The following is a 21,757-nucleotide window of genomic DNA, read 5'->3' as shown; positions in this document are numbered from 1 at the left end:
GGGCAGTGGTATTGGACAGGAGGAAGAGAAAGAACAGAGATGGAAAGTGTGTGTGTGTATGTCTGTGTGTGGTGTGCATGCATGCTAAAAAGGCAGGGGAAAATTGCAACACCCCCTATCATCCGTGTGTGTTTGTACATGTGCAAAAACAAAAAAATGAGTACAACTATAAAACAAGGATTTCCCCCCCAAGCCTCATTGCTCTATTAGTGGTAGTCCCAGTAAGTCCTATTCAATTTGCAAAGATTTTGCGATGGGTGTAGAGAATGTAGCCTTGACTACGTAATTGTAAAAAAGAGAAACAAGGAAAAAAAAAGAGATGAAGAAGTAGAATGGCAGACTTTTGAGAGTCACGTTCAGCCATAAAACTCACTGGGAGATGTAGGGCTGGTTGCTCACTCTCACCTTAATGTCCCCCACAGGAATATAAAGTGAGGAAAACCCTTTATAGAACACACTGCAAGGAGGCAAATGAGGTGAATCAAATATGATACATAAAATGAACAATATGAGAGATCTTATGTAGTGGGAGCAGGACAGGACAGGAACCTCAAACATTTCCTACTATTATATTCAAGAACTTGCTCCACCCTCAGAGCACGCAAATGTCCTGGGTCCCCACAGACTATTGTCCTATTCTCCAATACCCATTTCTTTCCCAGGCCACCCAGGAAGCCTGGTTGCTTGCTAACTCCTTAAGTCTCCCTTGCTTAGCCAAAAAACACAGAAATTCTAATGAATATCTTTTCTACATTCCATTCCCAGAGAATTCAGCCTGTTTTGATCCCATCGCTCAGAATGGCTCCAAAGCGGAGAGGGGCCGCTTGCATGGCGTGTTCAGGCACCTGTAACACTTAGTGCTTTGCACCCCCTCTAGCTACGCCACTGTGCCCTGCAGACACCAAAGCTAAGCATATTCAGACGTAAGGCCCACTGAGAACAGCTGAACAGGCTTGGGATGGGGGTCCTAATGAGGACACAACTCCTGAGGTGGTAGAATGAACAAGTTTGGAATTGTATTTGCCATTCACTCCTATGGGGAAAACTGGAGCTTAGCCCATGTGTGTGGAATGAGATGGTAGAATGGAACTGCCTCACTTGAGAAGCGGGAATGACACACTGAAAGTTTTAAGCGAAAGGCATCCTGCAAACAGGAAGCACAGCAGGGAGCAGTTTGGGTTACAGTTTTTCTGCCTGATGTGCTCGTTTCATTTGCAGGTTTTCTTTTGCATGTGTATGATCTTTTTTAAAACATAGGGGAACATACCAAAATGGCTTCCAGCACTACTACTAATGCCAGCTCACTACTAATTTAGGATTCTCCCCTTTGTTCTACCACATTTTCAGACCAGGCCTAAAGGTCATTGGATCAGGACCAGGGACCACTAGTTCCTACACTTTGCAGAGTGAGCTTAATGCAACATTTTCTCACCATGTACCTTCACTGTTTTCTGGTTGTACTTCTCTGTAAAGGATTAATTCTCTTTCTCAGGTCTTACTCCATTCTTCCCAAGGGTGTATTTGAAATTTACCTTGCAAATTCCTCCCTCCACTTTTGCTTGTTTTGAAGGAGGGGGGAGGCAGGTTGGCTGAGCTATACAGAGAGAGCAGACATCACTTCTAGATGTGGGGTTGTTCTGCATTTCTGTGGCTTTCCTCCCTCCTTCACACTAGCAGACTTCTTACTACTTTATTTAAGGGGCTAAATTTAAGGGGCTAAATGAGGAGAGGGTGGCAGGGGTTAATTTACTAAAGGGGGCTATGTTTAAATTTATGTATTGTGTCTCTTTTTCAATAAAGGGCATTGTGTGTAACAGACTTGGCCCTGAGGCTGTTCAGAAGGTGGGTTTGAACTGGTTGGGTTCAAAAGCCTGTTGATACTGGGAGAAAGTTGGCTTCCTTCAAAGGACAATGATGCTGCAATCATTGTCTAACCCTGTGAAAAGCCAATAGGTTACAGCTTTTGGCCACATGGGGAGGCAAGCAAGGAAGCTTTTAAGCAACCACTGTAATCCAAATGATCATTTGAAACTATTCTGCAGATCATATGAACTTGAACTACAAGGATCTTCTCCTTGTAGCCCTTGCTGGGCTACTGTGTCTTAAAGACAGGTGTGCAACAAGTCAAAGTGGCTAGCTACAGTTCCACAGGTGCAGCTTTTTCCCCAGCATGCAACACAAGCCTATGAAAATCTTCCCCTGGGGATGTCACTGCAGATGGCCCAGTATACCTAATTGGGGGTGGGAGAGAATTGGCAATCTTACCTAGGAATCCTGGCTTCCAATTCTCAAGATTTAACTCAGAAGACTCCCATATACAAGTCTGAATTTTCACTCACAATCCACATAACCCTACACAGGAGTCCTGGTTTCTGAAGTTCCTTAAGATTGCCAGATTGTCAGTTCCATCTTATGCATGTCTACTCAGACACAAGTCCCACTATGTTCAATGGGGCTAACACCCAGGTAACCATACAGAGATTGCAACCTGTGTTTAATTTTAATCTAACACTGTAGTTGTACCTTTAACAGCAACAGCACATACACAGAAACCTAAGGAGTAACTTTTTTTAGCAGGGAGGTAATCAGTGGAAAGAGCTTCATCTGCCTAATACATTCTTGCTCACCTGCAAGTTAGCAAGCATCTGGGTCTTGAATAACTGCATCTTCATTGTCCTTGTGTAGGCTCTACCTGCTGAATTTCTGCCTTATTTCTATTGTTTACATGACCATAACTAAGACAGCAATCTTGGCCTAACAAACCAGGAGTGCTGCATGTCCTTCCTTTCCAGTCTTGTCTTTAACTCCCTTTTGGCCCTCCAGAAGCTTTGCTTCAACATATGACTAGGAGGATTGCACAGGGAAAGAAGAGGAAGGTTATATAATCCCTCCCTGTCCCTCTTGTTGCATGGCGTTTTAACCCCAAGCCAGTTACCACTGATCCTGCTTAATCCCCGTGTGGAAAAAGGATGCTGTAAATATGGTTGTAAGTAGCTTGTGATAATCAGCTGGGACACTATGAATAAGGTTGATGGGGCTGAGCCCCCCAGCTCTTTTATCATGCCCTACAACTGCCACAGCCAATACATACACCCCTGCACATATCCACTCATGGCTGCAATCATCTGTAAATAAATTCATCACTAAATCACAAATTCACAGATCTATCAGACAAAAACAGAAGCTTGGTAAAGTGGAAAGCACGCCCACTCAGACCAGCTTGTGCTTTGAATATGGTGATACAGTGCCGCCTAGTGGCCGAATTGTGCAATTATAGCAAGCCTGTATTGTGCCTTGAAGCAGGAGGAAGCCTTTTCCCCTGCTCTCACAACTCTTGGTAGAAGCCACTCCACACACAGTCAGAAACACTTGACTCCTCACAGCCCAGGGCCAAGTCCAAGAACAGAAAAGTTATGGGTCTAAGCTTAAAGTCTTGAAAGATTGTGGCAGGGAAGGAAGAGAATATGACAAGTCTTGATTTGCAGCTTTCTCAAAAAGGAATGGGAGGCAACTGTTACAGGGAGTTGAGAACAATGATGCCCATAATTTAGAATTCGGCAAGACCGAAGCCGCTTGGCATCTCTGCCACCAAAGTTAGATTTAGTTGAATATGAAGGCATATTACACAGAGCCAAACCACTGATCCATTTAGTTATCTGTTTAACCCTGATGGACAGCAGCTTTCGCAAACCTGTTAGGAATTTTTCCCAACTGTACCCTGGAGATGCTTGCTGCCAGGGACTGAACCTGGGAGCTTCTGCATGCAAAGCATGTGCTTTACCACTGGGCCAGGGACTAGAGACAACCAAGGCTAGGCCCAAGCCATGATCCCATTGTTCATGTTAGAGTTGGACCAAGCGAACAGACTTTAAACGACGCTGCAGCCAACCTTGCCCAAGGGCTGCTGAGGAAGCAGCTACTGTGCTCTTTGCCACCTCTCTTCTGTACTTGGACAAAGAAATGAATTTGTGGTGCATTGGGTTTTGCCATTCTTAACACTGTCATCATCCATCCAACCTCCCTCTCTCCCTATCAGGCCCACATAAATCCAAACATTAGGCAGATGTTATTTAAAGAGACTTTTCCTAATGTCAAGAGCTTGCACCGCTAGGGCAGCAATGCTCAGTAGAACTATACACCATATTTGAGGGGCACTTGGCTAGAAGAGCAGGCCTCCTGGCTCAGAGCAGATTTCCATCTAGTTCAAGGTCCCACAGTGGTGCATCAGAGGAACCAAAGACCACCAGCATGAGATCAAGGCAAAAGCCCTCCCTGGCTGTTGCCTCCATCCCAGCAACTGGTATCCCTTCACATTCAAAGGCTCACTGCCTTTGCACATGGAGTCCATTGTGACCAGAAGCCCCTGACATACCTCTCTCCTTTGTGGGTTCATTCAATGCCATCAAAGCCAGCAGCCGCTGCCACCATCTTACAGCAGGGAATTGAAGAATTCAGTATGCATTTTGTGAAGGTACTTTTGGTCTGTTTCAGCTGTCTCCAAAGTGGAGACCGCTGTGCACCAGTAAAAGTATCCCTGGTGCGGACGGAGTTTACCACCCCAACTGGGGGCCTACCTGACCCACCACAGAGTGCACAGGTTGGGGGGTGATCTGTGGTGGGATAGGAAGGCCTCTAGGTGGAATGGTAAGCTCCTGTCACCCAGGGGTATGTGTCGGATTTGGCCAGTGGGCTGGGGTTTGGCACCTGCTGGTCCGTTCTAATCCTGCTGACCATTAATTTCATAGGATGGCCAAGTTCCAAGTACTGCAGGGGAAACAAAAAACTAATTCACCCACTCCATACCATGTACAATCTTACAAACCTCCATCACATTGTCATTCCCACACCAAATAATGTTCTTCAAAGCCCCAAAGGTTTTAGCCTCTCTTTGCTGCTATCTTCCTTCACGATGAGCATGAAGCACAGTGCTGCCCCTGTACCTGCATAAACTGGTCCTAGCATTTCACTAGTCCAACGAATAAGCTGGTCAGAATAACCATCTCTCCCCATTATGTGGTCAGACTGGTTATCGGCCTACAGACTGGTTTTCAACCTTTAACACTAGATTGGCAAGATTAGATATTTTTTCCTAAAGGCACCCTAGATGTTCAAATCGAGAGTTTACACAAAGGAAGTAGAACAATCAATTAGTCATACAACCTTCTATGCTTAATTCATTTTTAGGTAGAAAATCTTGTCTTACGCCCAAGGCTGGAGATGCTTGCAACCAGGATAAATGTGAGAAGTCAGCCTAAATTTGTAGAATAGGAAACTACTTCTCCAAGTGGCTTTGGCCACCACCTCATAGTGCTACAGGCCTAAGATGAGGTACAAAGATTCAGACATAAGGTTTGTGATGACGCACTCAGGATGAACACTTCATCCATGTGCAAATCCAGAACAAAGACTTTTTTCCTCATGGAACTGGGCTTGACTTAAGCACTCAACTGGACGACACCAACCCTAGAAACACGGGTGTGTGAGAGACAATGTACAGATGTGGTGCAGTCCATTAGGAATTGTGGATACACTGCTACTGGGCCTTTCAACCTCCCAACCCCAAGGCTGCCACATACCAGAGGCTACATAGTATGTCCTGCTTAATAAACCCTTTGTGAGCCTCCAACACTGCACTGCTGGTGGTGTGATCAACATGATTCTGTGCAAGCTGCAAAACCGGATAAGGAGGACAGAACAGAGTTTCATACTGTTCTAAGCTGCCTCTGAATTTTTATTACAAAAATATATATACATGTGTGCATAGATGGAGGAGGGCAAGTTCACACATTACGTTCATCATTTAAAATATATGTAATTGCAAGATCACTCAACCAAATGTGTGAAACTGCTAGCACACTACTCACACCCCAGATCCCCATACTTCCCATCTTAAAAACTTCATTATGTATGGAGGTAACAAGGACCCCTTTTTCCTTGACTCACCAAAAAGGCAAATCACACCAGCATGTAGAATGAATCGAGTATCATCTGGGACACAGAGCAGGGTCAGCCTGTTCTACTGGAAGCCTCAAGGACATCTTGCTGGATCAGAACAAACATCTCCAACAACAGCTAGTCAAATGCTCAGAGAAGACTCCAAGAAGGGCATGAAACTGATGGCCAGCCCATCTGTCTGATCAACTTGGAACATGCAGGACCTCACTGAACCTGCATGGCTGATACACACTGTAAGATCTCCTCCTTTATGGCTCTGCCTAAGCTTTTCAAAAATTTCAAGCTAGTGTCCATCACCGTAAGCTTGTGGCAAACATTATACATTGTGTAAAAGACATTTTGTGTTTCATACTGACCAATTTCACTGAATGACCCCTGAGTTCTAATGAAGAAGCTCTCTTCACAATTCTGCAACCCTCTATGGAGTCCCACTCTTCAACATCCCTTATCCTAAACCAAAAAGCAGCAACCTCATTAAACCCTTCTTCAGAGAGAAGATGCACTTCCACTCCCTGACCCAGTCCTCTTAGTTCAGCCACTTCTTGACAGTATTCTCAAGATGGGCCCCATCACAGATACATGATGGCATGAACATACATTAAGAGCCTCCCTTATAAAAAAGGCATTTAATAGATTTTTCTGCTTTTATAATTTAAATAACTTAAAGGTTGAAAAGAAAAATCTAACAAAGGTGAGACAGAGTTGGACTGCAGCCTCCAAGTGAAGGTGGGAGAGGAAGAGAGGAGATATGGAAAATGTAATGTGAAACCCCAAATGCCCACCACGCACCCCATGTGCTGGACCCCCACCCACCCACCCCCCTCGGTCCCCTAAAGCCGCCGGAGAGCTCGCTTCTTGTCGGTTTTCTTCTTGGAGGCCAGTTTCTTGTCCCTATCACCTGCGTGTTTCTTGGCCATGGGGCCCTCTCCAGAGGCACTGGCCGAGGAGGAGCAAGGCTCAGCGGGGTCCTTGGTGCGCAGGCTGGACGATGGCTGGGCATGGATCTCTGTCAAGAGGCGGGCCCGAGAGGCATACTCCTCATAGTTCTCCAGCAGGAGGCGCCCTGCTTCCTCGTTCAGGGCCGATTCTGGATTTGGATGGATCAGCAAGCACTTGATGGTCTGCAGAAGGAATAACCATGCAAAAATTAGAACTGTGGGTTGCTGGGGGAGGGAGAAAAAAAAATCAAACAATATGCTACAAGTGAGGGGGAAGGACATACTGGACAGCAGATGAAGGGCCAGGGAGGCTGTACCCAATATTTCCTCCCAAAGGGCCTGACAGGGCTGAAAGGGCTTCAGGTTCTGTGTGATGGCATGGCAACGTCTTCCACTGTTCAGCAATGACATTGTCACCAATTTCTGGGTCAGTCAAGCGCCAACCACACAGAGATTGGCTCTGAGCTGAGCAACTTACCAGGCACATTGGTTGCACCTCTCTGTCCAAGAACAAAACGGCATCATAGCAAAGTGAGACCAGCCTGGCCCCAGCCATCAGCCAGAGAAGAAGCAACTGCAGGGAGCTCACTTCCTGCCGTAAAGAACTTTGCTCCAACTGCCTGCTGAAGTGAAAAGGAAGGTCACCCTGACCTCTGCCACTAGTTGGAGGACTAAGGGCTGCTTTCTTGCAGCACTTTATGGTGTTGTAGGCTACCTTGAAAATCATCTGATTAAAAGATGGGATTGCAATCTTTTTCAAAAAAGAGAGAGGAGAGCCAATGCTTCACCTTCTCTCTGCAGTTAATGCACAGTTGGCGCAAGCACTTGATTAACGCAATCATGAGTTTTAGTAGATTAAACTATCAAATATTTCATTCTGAAGCAAGCAGCACAGTGACACCTTTGTGTTGCAGCGGACATCAGCTTAAGAGGGGCATTTCCTCCCCAGAGAGAGGGAAGGTGGTGCTTCTCATCCAGAACTCTCACAAATGATTGCATTTGTCTTTTTGCCATTGCTGTTTGATACTCAAGACCCCCTTTTAGATAATAAAAATGTTTAATTGATTAACCTAACCAATCAGTTGCAGTTCTAGTGCCAATAATTAAAGTATTGTTTGTTTAAATGGCAAATCATCAACTATCAGTCACATTTGAACACATACCAAATATGTCAGTATTTGCGAGATACTGAAGTGCAAAAAAACTGGACAATTTAGTTTTTTAACTAGAGGAAAATTTTTTTTCTTTTTCATTGCTTTTTACCAAGGCCTACCAGAAAACTGTAGATGAATCTACGTGCCAATGAACCAGTTACGATACCATTCAACGTGCTTCTGCACCAAGCTCTCTTGCCAATGTGATCTTATTCTCCTGCTCTCCAACTGTTTGCGCCATCTCAGCATCATGTTCCACGTCTAGTTCATGTTAGGAGATGAGCCACCAAGATGCCCATTCAGTCAGTTTTAGGCATGATATTAACTCTCACTGTTCCAAATATTTCAGTCTAGTGAAACTTTGATCACATGCACTCTTTTGTCCTGGTTCCAAGGTGGTGTCTGAGGTCTGCTTAAAATTTTGTTTTCAAAACATTTTTGATAAACCTGCCTATGGGGTAACCTTGAACTACATGGAAACTCTGGTGGCTTCAGAATACAGCATCCGATCAACTAAGCACTCAGAACACCAGTATTTAATACTAATATTTAAAAAATCCCCTGCCACAAGTTGGGGGCTTGATTTTCCACATGTCACATTTCAGCTACCAAGCATTTACTGGGTGACTTTAGGCAAGTTATTCATCTCATAGGCTTGTGTAGGTAGATTTCAGCTGCTGAACAGACCACCATCGGCCTGACAGTCCAAGCTGGGGCAACCCCACTTTAATCTTTCCAGGATATGCCTTAAACCAGCATGGGGGAGGGGGAGGCAGGAGAGAAGCCCAGGCTAGGAAGCTTATGCCATCAGATGTTAACGAGACCACCAAGAGTCTGAAATAATTACAACAGGATAGTCTCAACTTAAAAGGTGCCCTAAAAAAAATAAGCCCAGGTCAGCTGTTGAAGAAACCACCAACAGCCTGAGATAAAGCTGCTATTTTATTGTTTGGTCTTTTATATTTTGCATTTTGAAATGTGAGCCACCTTGAGTGTTTTGGAAGAAATAATACACAGCTCTATGCTGGAGTGAGCTGTAGGATCATGCCAGTGGCATGTGACAACCAAAGCTGGGCCTCCCAAGCACACACCATTCTGGCTGTTCATGTCTATTAAACCACCACTCACCAACAGTACATGCCGAATGCCCAATTCTGCTTTCCAGTCCTTCTTGAGAACGTTGACGCAGATCTCACCATTGGCACCCACATTGGGGTGGAAGATTTTGGTCAGAAAGTAGCCTTTTGGCGGGCTGGCTGGGAAGTCTTTGCCGAGGATCAGTTTCATGCGGAAGAGGCCTCCAGAGTATGGGGTGCCCTCTACAGCAAGGAGAGGAAGGGGGGGGTTCAGTACTCATGCAGCATGGAACACTCCATTCCTTTGACTCCACACAGAGAAAGCAAATGTGTGAGCCACAGATCAGGATCCCCAATCTCCAATTTAATTTTTGATTTTAGACTTGTGATGAATGTACTTCCTTTTACCCACCTACATTAAAGGAGCCATCTCCGCCAGCACACCCAGGTTGTAAGCTAGACTTGTGCCCTCTGCAGTGTACAGCCCCATCCAGGCCCTGGCCCCACCACAACACCCCTATCCCCCAAGGCACTTATCTATGACTGCTGATACAAAGCCAGCTTTGATGTGCCCATTTTTCTCACTAACCCACAAGCAGGAGCAGCCACTGCAGAAAGAAACCTCTGGTTCCGTTGGCATTCCACCCCTCCCCGGTCTATACATGCAGCATGAGATTAGAATCCCAAAGTATTAGAGAGGGCTATACCAGTTCAGATGATTTTTTCCTAATTCTACCCAAAGGGAAATGCAAAGCCTCCATACAAGGGAGGAAAAAAAAAAAACTACTACAGCAGGGAGAAAGATTCAGTCTTCTCCCTACTGTGCTAGTACTCCATTTTTGGGTGGTGGTGGTTTTAATATCATTAAAGGAACATTTAAAAGATAAGGTGATCCCCACCTGCCAAATAACATACTACAAGCCAGCCTAACACCTCAATTCCAGTTAATCCTCTGCACATGCAGACCAGGATGCCAGATGCAAGGGAGGGCACCAGGGTGCAGGTCTCTTGTCTTGTGTGCTCCCTGAGGCATTTGGTGGGCCACTGTGAGATACAGGCAGCTGGACTAGATGGGTCTATCACCTGATCCAGTGGGGCTGTTCCTTATGTTCTTAGGTCTCAGAAAGAAAGCCTCATGCACCCCTTCTTACCAGGTCCTTCGATGGTAACCTGTACATCTGTGATATCCTCCTCATTGGGGAACACCTTGATGCCTTCTGGAGGATCTGATGTCAGGGTAGAGACTTCCTTGTACACCAGCCGGATTACATGGGGAGGCAGGTTTTCAACATTGGAATTCTGGTGGAGAAAGATGGAGGTAAAAGATGGGTTTAGCTGACACCTGCCTTGATCCATCAAGAACCTGCACTGTTGCTCTTTGTCATGAATATGTACAGTTTAGGCCTAGTAACATGTAAAGCCTGAACCAAGCTAAAACAGTAACACAGAAGTGGCTTGCAGTTCCTAGTTGCTAGTAATTTACAATTCAATGGAAGGTGATAATGTAGCACCTAGGCAGCCAGAAAGACGCCCATCAAGGATGGAATGCAGCTGTAGATCTCCAGGGGGGAGGGAAGAGCTGAGAGGGCTAGCATCCAGCCCCACTTCTGGAGGACAGGGTCTTTGGTCTTTGTCTCTTGGTGAGATAGGTGGCGGGTGCCCATCCTGCCCCGCCAGGACCATGTGGCCTTATAGGTAACTGGCCTGAGGATCTACAAAAGAAGCTGGCCCAGGTGAGATTTAGAGAATAATAGTTAGCCAGTTAGCTTTGTTGTTTTATGCTGATATGTTTCCTAGAAGTTATGCCTCTAGCATTTGCTGCCTTTTGTAACTTTTTTAACCCTATGTACTTAATAAAGTAAAAATCTTTTTACCATGTTGGTTCATTGTCTGTTGGGGACAAAGGTTCAGAATCCTGCCTAGCTGTTCAGCAAGCTACTAAATCCTCATTGTGGACTAGTAACTTGAGGACTGAGACTTTAAGTAAAGAAAGTGCTCAGTGCCTATAAGGGATATAGTTAAGCCTAGAGGGTCTCATCCTGGGGGCTGGGGATAAGAATAGGCCCTCAGTTTGGCTGTACTTGTCGTAAGAGGCGACTAAACAGCCACCGGGTAGATGGGACTCGTCAGCCTGGGAAGGCAGCTCATCTGAGAGAAGGAAAACTCTGATCGCAAACCTCCACTGCCTTGTGGCTACATCCAGTTATGGAAAAGGCTTCAGGAGTCAACCTCGAGGCAAAATCCCGAGCCGGAGTCCCTGAGGCAGTTCATGGCTGAACACAGTCACGTTCTGGCAACTGGGAAGGCAGCTCATCTGAGAGAAGGAAAACTCTGATCCCAAACCTCCACTGCCTTGTGGCTACATCCAGTTATGGAAAAGGCTTCAGGAGTCAACCTCGAGGCAAAATCCGGAGCCGGAGTCCCTGAGGCAGTTCATGGCTGAACACAGTCATGTTCTGGCAACTCCTGCGACGCCGCTGGAACCAACCGTATTGGCCTCTGCCTTTCCATTGGACAATTTCAGCGACGCGGAGAGGGGGGATTTGCTGCATGGGTAACAGCCTATCCTCCATACCTACTTTACCCAGGCTTCGCGCACTGGAGAGGACACTCTGTTCCAGAATCACCATTCAGAGCCTGACATCATAGTCTTCCGAGACTGAAGGATGCCAACTAGAGGGTCTCAGTGTCCCTGGACTGAGGCACTGGCACATACAAGGTGGTGGCAGTTCTACCGAACAGGGATTCTTGAGGCTCTAAGGTTCAGGAATCAAGAACTCTGAGCACCCAAAACTCTGGGAGTTTACAACACTCTTGAAGAAAGGTGGAGCCTCAACCATGTGCCATCAGCAGAGGCTCTGAAAACAGAACAGTTCCATGAAGGGTGGCCAACAGACCTTCCTGAACTGGCAACATCCTTCAGCAACAGGTGACATGGGATTCCCATCCACTGCCCAGGTGTGTAGGTCACTGAAATTATTTGGGCCCAAAGAGACAGGAAAGGGCAAGACAGCACAGAGCACAAAGAACAAGTTGCCTCATGTAAAGGGTGTGTTCCAGAACATTCCTGGGGGGTATGCCACAGCAACCCCATATTTGTGCTCAACTTCCTGGTTTTGACCCAAGAAAGTTACTGTTCCATTAAAATGGAACTGATTTGCACAGACATTATGTCCCCTGCAGGCTGGTGCTTGAAACCAGCCAAATACTTTCTTGCATGAAGTTAACATACTGCAAGGTGGTTTTCAGAATCTGCCACCTGAAGCCACACAAGCGGAAAAAAAATGGGCATCCATTTCCAAACTGCATTTTCTCTCGTCAACCTTTACTCACCACCTCATCTGACACCCAAAAGCCAAGAACTATTAAGAAACATCCCACTTAAGAGTAACTTCTTGTTTCCCAGTTTTAAGGCTTCCGTCCTTTGGTCCCAGAGTCCAAAAGCACCAAATTTAAATAACCTAGGCTTTAAAATATACACGCTTCCCAAACCAACATACATACTAACATTCAGGAAATGAGAACATATTAAGACTACCGTCTAAACAGATGGGAAATATCACAAAGTGAGGTTTACACACCATTCTAAATAGCAGTGATGCAGCCAATTGGACCTCTGAAACAGGATATACATAAAGATAGGCGACAGAACAACCTATGAAAACTGCAGGTAGCAAGAGGCCTTCCTTTCTTTAATGTTAAGATAACTAAGTTATCATACCTAAGCCTGCAATTTGTTTTCTGGTGGTGTGGTGCAGCCTCCAAACACAGCAATTCAAAAGGAATTCTGCAGGAGCTGGGCTGTTTCTGCCCTCTTCTCTCTATACCAGTTTTACCTCAACCGAGAAAGTAACCTAGAAAAACCCAGCATTTTCTGAACAAGCAAAGATGCATGAACATTAAAGTAAACCCAATGAAGGATTCCTTTCTGGAGCTGCTCAAATGCTATATCTACCCTTCCTTCACATGCAAACCCTGGGAGGACAACCGGAGCAGGCCTTGCAAACATCCTCCATCCTATTCTCCTATTCACAAAGTCAATGGCCCAAACCAGGATAGTCCATGTTTATTTGAACATGTCTGTCCTAGATAGGATTCCATCTTGCAGGGCCTGGGGAAATTTCATGTTCAAACAAACACAGGCAGTCTTGGTTTAAGCTGTTCAATTCTCCTCAGCGTGAGGGGAGAAGGGGGAGGCCTACTCCCCACACTTCCCCCTAGGGATAACCCGGAGGCCAAAGTAACATCTGAACAGCCCCCATCTACACTGGCTATTTACCAGTCCTTGAATACCTGCAGTTGCTCACCAGAAGGAATTATTAGCAAATGTTGACATGTAAGCATAACAACTGTCACAGAGGAAGCTCTTTAGACCTTCAGCAGATCCAACTGCAAAAGCTTTAGGAAGAGGGCACCTTACCTTTTCCCTTTGACAGGGAAGAGAAAGGTGGGTGTGCATTTTTACCACTAGCTGTCATTTCCATGAACTGCAACCTTAATCAAACAGCCTGACGTTGCTATTTCCAACCTCCATTACCAGGTCAATTCTGTGAAAATCAAACCATAGAAAGGAATATGTTGAGCTTCCAGGGCTTTATTTGCTGCCCACACAAATCTCTCAGAAAGCTGAAAGGGCTGCCCAACTACAAGTCAAAAGCAGCAAGCTGGCCTAGCTCTTGGCATGCATAGCTTCTCCCCGGAGCTTCCTTCCCACATCTTCTAGAGAGGCAGCCATTCTAGTTTAACTCAACAAAATGCACCAAGAGTCCTGCGGCACCTGAAAGACCAACACATTCTGTTAGAAGCTTTAAGCAGTTGCAACGGCTCTAGCCTATTTAAGCTTATTCAATTATAAATAAAAGTACCCATAGTAAAAGTGCCACAGGGCTCTTTGCTGTCCTTCCTTATCAGTCTTCTACTCTGATGTTACCATAAAGCCAACAACTTCTGTAAGGCAAAGACATTTAAACCAGGGTGCGCGTGCATGTCACAAAAGTTGCTAGCCAAGGGGGGAAAAAAGGTAGCCAATCTGGCCCATAACATATTTTAATTGTGTAACATCAACAGCTAGGGCAGGGATTCTTAATCTGGTGTCCTGGGATGGGCTTCATGAGGTCCTTGAACCAGAGCAGACAAGAAAAGCATTTGTAGGTGTTTGGGAGTTGTTCTGGAGACAGGGTGCATTGTGCTCAGAGGTCTGTGACCCAAAAAAGGTCATGAACCACTCAGCTAGGGGAAGAACAACTTGCTTCTCAGAGAAACCTCCCTATCTAGTGACCTCCATGACAATGCTTACACGCCTCTGGTAGGTGAGCAAACAGCTAATTACAAACCTGGTTAAACTACTGTACTCCTGTTCATCTCCAGTAACCATGTCAAATTACATAAAACATCACCCAATGCTCCTCAATAATGCACACAAAGGAATCCAAGTTCAAAGGGATACACAAGTATCCCAGACCAATTCTCCCTTTGTTTTCTGGGGATTCTCCAGCACTCACTAAATCAGGGGTCAAAATACAAATCCCACCACCACCACAGTGGCAGGACTGCTTCCAATGACCACTCTTAAAAGCAAACATTGGTAAGAATGCAGAACAGCCAAGATGCCTGCATGTTAATGATCAAGGCTTTGATCAGAAGATTCCGATGCATTCTACCATCTGTTTGGAGAAGTCTAGGTAGAACACATATGCACCTGAAAGCCAGCTGATACAGGATCCCATGTCAAGGAGGAAATTAACCGACATCTCCCAAAGGGAACATGTGCTGCTTTCTTCACAAAACATTACCAGTTAGTTTACAAAGGCCATTAATCCTGAATCCCTTACAAAGTAGGAACCCCACCCCATTTCTTCTCAAATCCCAATCCTCAAACAAAGAGCTAACACACAACTAATAAATACATCCTTCGTGTTTGGGAAATGAAGTTATCATGGAAGCCCATCTTTTTCCCACAAGCATACTGCTGCCTGTAGGAGAAGCCATCTGCTACACAAGTATGCATAAATCCCTGCCCTCTTTGCCAAAGACATGTCCCAGGAGGGTGTACAATTAAATACATGCGAAAGCATGCAAAGGTCAGAGATTGGGCAGGTCTAAATACGGAGAGCAAGGTTCGAAGACAGCACTGGAGAGGAAGGTTCGAAGACAGGAGAAGTGTGCATGCACTCAAGGAAGCCAGAGGCCTAAACTGAAACAAAGCAGGACAAAAGATTTTCATTAAAAGGTTAGCAGATTTTACATTCCTTGAAAGCACCACGTTACTGAAATGGGTCAACTTCATGCAGCCAAAATCTACACTGACAAAAAAATTTCATAATAAACTGTCTCCATCAATATCAACAAACCAAATGACTGGAACTGTTTACAAGAATGGAGGACTTTGCTTTGAGGAAGGGGAAAAAATGAAAAAAAAAAACTTTTTAAATGCTGCAATCCTGAACACACCCACTAAGGAATGAGGCTCACTGAATACAATGTGACTTACCGATGAGTAAATCTGCACAAGACTGCACTAAAGATAAGTACATTGTTCTAAATTCTTGTACCAGGGGTATTATTAAAGCTGGCAGAGACAGAATTAAGCAGTCCAAAATGCATCTTTCTTAGATGAGTTAACTGATGAGTTTCCCCATAATGGTCTTTAAGAGCAAGACATAATATGAATTCAATATAACTTTGCAAAGATTGATGTCTTTTTGCTTCAAATGGGAAGGATAATGGCAGCAAGAGGCCCAAGAAAAATACTTTGCTCCAGAACAGAGATAATTTTGGGGTAGCAGGCACACAGAGCAGACAGAGGAATTTCGATAGGAAACACTTTTACTTTCAAATGCAGATGATACAAAAAAACTTCTAACAAAGCAATTTGTAATGAGCATCTAAGTAGAAAACCAGGGCTAAGAAAAGCCAACAATCATTACTCCAACAGCTACTTATGTTAGCAATAAAGAATCCACTCACCCAAGGCATCTGACCTTTGAAAAAAGTGCCTCAATAAAACACATTTTATAGAGGACCATTTACAAGACATATCACATCAAGGGGGTGAGAAAGAGAGAAGTAAAAGTTGTAACAAAGGAATCATGAGGCACTGGGTAAAATGGTGTCAAGTGCAAGGACGTAGTGGGTGGGACAGAGGTTTAAAAAGTCACCTCCCAAACCACATGCTATGCTTTCTAGTATCCTTATTAAAACCCAAAATGAGTTTTGAGGTTTAAACAAATGCTCAGGGAGATGAAGGCCTCTCCACAACTCAAAATGGATCGGGGGTGGGGGGGTTCTTTCCCTATGCCACAACTTAAGACCAATTTATACCGACTTCCTCCATTTTTAAGTGCTCCAACATGCTCATTCCATGCTTTTCACTACATTTTAAAAAGTGGTCCCTTAGACAATTTCAAGGATCCTCCTGAAAAAGAACAGCATACTTCCATCCTTGGCCTACCTAAGCAACCTACTTTTCACAATTCATCACTAGAGCATATAAGCCTACTACACAGGAGAGATGCCCAAAACTCATGTTGTTTTTTTTGGATGCAACATAGACTAAACATCTCTGTGCCTCTAGGAGAGATCTGGAACTGTACCTTGAGAGCCTTACTTAGTTCTAAACTCTACTAATTAGATCATGTTACTTACTGCATCCTTTTACAAGGAGATCCCTTCACATGACCCAGGTCCCACCTACCCTAACTTAAGACTAGACACTACATCCCAACCTAAGATCTGACACCCATTTTCAGACTCAGACAGCCCACGGTTTCTCCCTATGCTCACCTATCTGGGTTTTACATGTACAGGTGTACACAGGCTGCAAACCTATCCATACTTACCTAGGAGTCAACCCATTGATAATAATGGGACTTTCTTCTGAGTAGACATGCCTAGGGTCGGACTGCTCAGCTCTCAAGGTACAGTTGTACCTTGTGTGTGTACATCTGTACACACACAAGTAAGCAAGTTCCCTAGATCTTTGTACTTAAATGCACACATACAACTCCAAGTTATCCACCCCTTGCCCCTTTACTCAGTATACTGTAGGGCAGTGGTTCTCAAACGTTTAGCACTGGGACCCACTTTTTAGAATGAGAATCTGTCAGGACCCCCAGAAGTGATGTCACAACTGGAAGTGACATCATCAAGCAGGAACATTTTTAACAATCCTGCCCACATGTACCCAGGAGTAAGTCCCATTGACCATCAATGTTTCAAGTACATACATGTTTCAAGTAGCCTGTTAAAAGTACAGATGTGTGGCATTTCCCCATACGCAGTCATATACCATGGGAGCATCAAATCTATCAAAAATAAAATATTGACATGAATGGGAACCCACCTAAAATGGGTTTGAGACCCACAGTTTGGGAAACACTGTGTGTAGCGAAGTTACAAACCCACCAACCCCTCCAAGTCCTGGGGATCCCCCAGGTACATTCAGACAGGTGGAGATGGACATCAAGAGCCAAGAACCACTCACCATTGTGTTGGGTCTGCAGGCAGGGCTGTAGAGTACCACAAACTGACCCCTAACCTTGAGAGAGAGCACACATGCACCCCTAGAGGCGCTGTACCCCCAACCTAGAGGACCACCCCCAATCTCAGACCTTGGCCTCCAAATGTGGGCTTCTTCAGCGCCTCCCCTTACTATGAAGAGGCCAAATGGGCCTGAGGAGTTCCTCCTTCCTCATGTACTTGGGAGGGGGGGAAGCAGCGTCCCCCCTCCCACCGACCACCTCCCACCACGGCAGCAACTCGAGCGCGCCACCCTCACCCTAATGAGGGTGGCCGGTGCCCAGCAAGCGCTTATATACCCCTCGGCCAAGGCCGGCCACGCCCCTTTCGAACCCCGGCCGCCCAATCAGGTCCGTTAGAACGGAGGGGGTTCGTGCCTCCCCCCTCCTTTCTCGGGTCCTCTCCTTGCGGAGAGCCGTTGACAACCAATGTCCGCGACGGCCGGCAGCCAATGCGGAGAGGCGTAGTGGAGGGGCGGCGCCGGAGAACCTGATTGGAGGGATTTGAATATGAACGTTTGAGGGAAGCGGCGTTTGAAAGGGAAGTCAGGTTTGTTTATCTGTTAACGGTTGCGGGAAGGAAAGTGGGCGGAGCCTAATTTCAAAATACGAGATTGACGCGGCGTTGCACCAATAGGAGCTGAGCGTGACCGCTCGAGGGCGCGAACAAGACGTGGGCAAGGAGCCAATTGGCCGTTTCAAAGCGGCTGACGGGGAGCCATCCTGATTCAAAGAAAGCGGGCAGGTCTTTCATTGGTCGGCTGAGCCGACTGACAGCAGAATCCTCTAATCACAGCCGAGCTGATGAAAAACGTTTAGGCTAATGAAGAGTCCTAGAATAGGAAGGGGGCGGGACGGAACTGGCAAAATGACAGCCGCGGCAGCCAATGAGAGGCGCCCTCCTCAGTACCCCTGAGCTGTGGGAATGAGAATGTTCCCTCAGAGGCTGCTGCAAGCGGCCGAAGCGCTGGGCTGGAAGGTTGCGCCTCCGCCTCCCTGGGACCGAGCCCCGCTGGCTGCAGCGGGACTGAGCCCTGAGGAGCCCTGCTTAGCTCAGAACCAGTCTGGCATGAGCTGCAGTATGAAGCACACGCAGAGCACGAGCTGCAGCACGAAGCGCCTCCCAGGCTGAAATAAAGGGAAGGCACTGAGCTTTTCAAAGGCACAGACTAGGAGGTCCTCAGTCCTTCAGCATTGGGACCCACTTTTCAGAAAGAGCGCCTTTTCAGGACCCACTGGCAGTGATGTCATGAGCAGGGGTGACGTCATCAGGCAGGAACCATTGTCACCATCCTGGGCTGCTATGCTCCCCACACTTCCCCAGGAGTGAGCCCCACTGACTGCAGAGCAGCCTGTTCGAAGCACAGGCCTGTCACAATCCCCAGATGCAGTCACCGACCAGGGCAGCATCAAGTCGAGGATGCTGAAAATAAAAGATTGAAACGAATGGGGACCCACCTGAAATGGGCTCGTGACCCACCTAGTGGGTCCCAACCCGCAGTCTGAGAAACATTGGTATAGACCAGGGGTCTGCAAACCCTGGCCCTGGGTGCCAGATGCAGCCTGCAGCAAGCTTCTATCTGGCCCACATCCAGCCTCTGATCCCCTGACCCAGTTGACCAAACACAACCAGAGTTGTGCTTGTGGGGTGGGGGAATGGGGGTCCATTTAAGTGTGTGCTTTATTTCTTAGGCTGTGTTAGTGCTTGGAGAAATCCTGGACATTTAAGCCAATTCATTCATTTATTCATTCATCTTAATTTCCATCTCTAATGTATTTATTTAAATTTTACATTGAATTGTTTTTTATAGACTATGAAGCTATTACCCAGAGCTTCCTGTACCCATATAGACCCACACATGTGTGTATATACACACACACACACATTGTTGTTGTTCAGTCGTTGTGTCCAACTCTTGGTGACCCTGTGGACCACAGCACACCAGGCCCCCCGTCTACCACTAACTTCCAGAGTGTGTCCAAATTCATGTTCATGGCCTTGATGACAGTATCTAACCATCCCATCCTCTACCGTCCCCTTTTGCCTTCAGTTTTTCCCAGCATCAGGGTCTTTTCTAAAGAGTCCTCCCTTCTCATGAGATGACCAATATTTAAGCTTCAGCTTCAGACATATACATATGCGCGCACACACACACACACATACACACGTACATATACACACACACTTGTATATATACATGCACATAAAAAACACACACATGTACATATACACACACATATATATATAGACATATACATGCATATACATATAGACACACATATAGACACATACATGCACACATATATATATACACACACACATAAACATACACACACGCATAAATAATAAATTCTATGTAACATAGTTTTACTAACAAGTACTATAGTGTTTAAATTAACCACATGAAATCAATATACAAGAGTTTTTAGGTTTTATTTTGTCATGTCCTACATTTTTTCTTGCATGTCCTACATTCAGGGGCGCCTTGTTCTCTTTGGCAGTTATGACATCTGGTCACCCTGGTTTTACAGAGCAAAATAAATCAATAAATGGTTCTCTGTCCTCAAAGGGCTCACAGCCTGAAAAGAGAGGCAGAAAAGACACCAACAGTCACTGGAAAAGACACCATGCTGGGGTGAAAAGGGGCGGTTGTTCTCCCCCTGCTCAACATAAGAGGGCACCACTTTGAAAGATGCATCTTTATCCAGTGAGTAGGGGTTATGAACCTCCCTGTGCCTTAAGAGCTCCTGGCTAATTCACAGCCTGCCCAGATTTGGCTGATACCTGTAGTTGACAATTGATTACTGGGCTGGGGCACATCCCTTATGAGGAGGGAAGGCTACAACCTTTGGGTTCTTCAGTCTAGAAGAAAAGGTGCCTGAGGGCAGCGGTGGACCTAGTGCTGAGCAAACAGGCCAAATGTCCCAGGCGCTGAGCCTGCGTGACTCCAGGACCATGCTGGTCTTACTGAGTCTTACTGAGGCTCCCAACATGATCGGAAACTTACTGTTGAAGACCATGGAGAAGCCTCAGAATGCTTTCCCAGTCAGTCTTGGGGTTGTGCAAGGCTCCATTTCGTTGGTAAGTATGGGGGGGGGCAGCGTGGTGCGGGAGGGGCCACATTGCAGACCTTTGTCCTGGGGCATCTCAAGGGCAGGTCCTTTACTGCCTGAGGGTGGACATAATTAAGGGTGCAATCCTATCCTGAGCTGGAACAGGCAAGCCAAGTGTCTTATGCTGTATCCAGTACAGGATAGGGGCTAGAATCGGCTCAACCAGAGGCAAGGGGAAACTCTTCCCCTTACCCCTGGCTAAGGCACCCTGGCCCCAATGGGACTTGAGGTGTCACAAGTCCAAGGAGAGTGGAGCAGCTTCAAGGCGCTCTGCACTCCCTGGGAATGGGGGTTGGGATCCGACATAACTGCCAGATCCCAGCCCCGCCTCCTGCTCCCCACCCGCCTGCCCCCGGAGCCACCCACTGCCTGCCCTGCCCCTGCCCAGGAACGCCTCCTTCGCACCTCCTCCCCGCCCACCCCAGAGCCGTGCTTCGGTACACCTGGGCCAACGCAAGGCTCTTCCTCCATCGGTGCGGAGGCTTCTGCCAGCCTTATGAAATGGAACCTTACGACACATTTACGACCCTCCTGGGCCAGCGTAAGTGACTTGCGCCGGCCCACGTGCAGCTCAGGATTGCGCTGCACAACATACAAGATTATGCGCGGGCTGGATAGAGTGGATAAAGGGATGCTCTTTTCCCTTTCACACAATACCAGAACATCTGGGAACATTCAGTAAAATGGACTGTCGGGAGAATTAGAACAGACAAAAGAAAATATTTCTCTTTTGTGGTGGTGCCCAGGTAGTGAAATTCCCTTCTTAAAGAGACCTCTTGGCCTTTTTTGCCATTAGAGAGTCATGTGCCACTTTCAAGGCCATGAAGTTCTTTCTTCTTTAGCCTAGAGATCTACTAGGAAAAATAATTGACTTACAGTCTGTAACAGAACCTCACAACCATGTGACCTGACTGTCTATGTGCTCTGTGGCATCTTAGTGTTGACACACATGCATTTACCCAAAAATGGCCCAAGAGGAAATGGTGCCCCTACAGCTATACACC

General features: G+C 46.2%; 1 protein-coding gene across 1 annotated transcript; it reads right to left on the bottom strand.

The window, feature by feature from the left end:
• Positions 1-6,746: 6,746 nt before the first annotated feature.
• Positions 6,747-18,077, bottom strand: UBE2S (ubiquitin conjugating enzyme E2 S). Its single transcript, XM_066628645.1, has 4 exons — positions 17,606-18,077; positions 10,275-10,422; positions 9,176-9,366; positions 6,747-7,076 (listed from the first exon to the last, which is right to left on the bottom strand). The coding sequence occupies exons 1-4, from the start codon at positions 17,606-17,608 to the stop codon at positions 6,786-6,788; spliced, it is 633 nt and encodes a 210-aa protein (XP_066484742.1). The 5' UTR covers positions 17,609-18,077; the 3' UTR covers positions 6,747-6,785.
• Between the last annotated feature and the right edge of the window lie 3,680 nt (positions 18,078-21,757).

The sequence above is a fragment of the Tiliqua scincoides genome, chromosome 5, assembly GCF_035046505.1.
Source record: "Tiliqua scincoides isolate rTilSci1 chromosome 5, rTilSci1.hap2, whole genome shotgun sequence".
Lineage (NCBI taxonomy): Eukaryota > Metazoa > Chordata > Lepidosauria > Squamata > Scincidae > Tiliqua > Tiliqua scincoides.
Note: the sequence above shows the minus strand (reverse complement) of the source record. Positions and strands in the feature narration are given on the sequence as shown.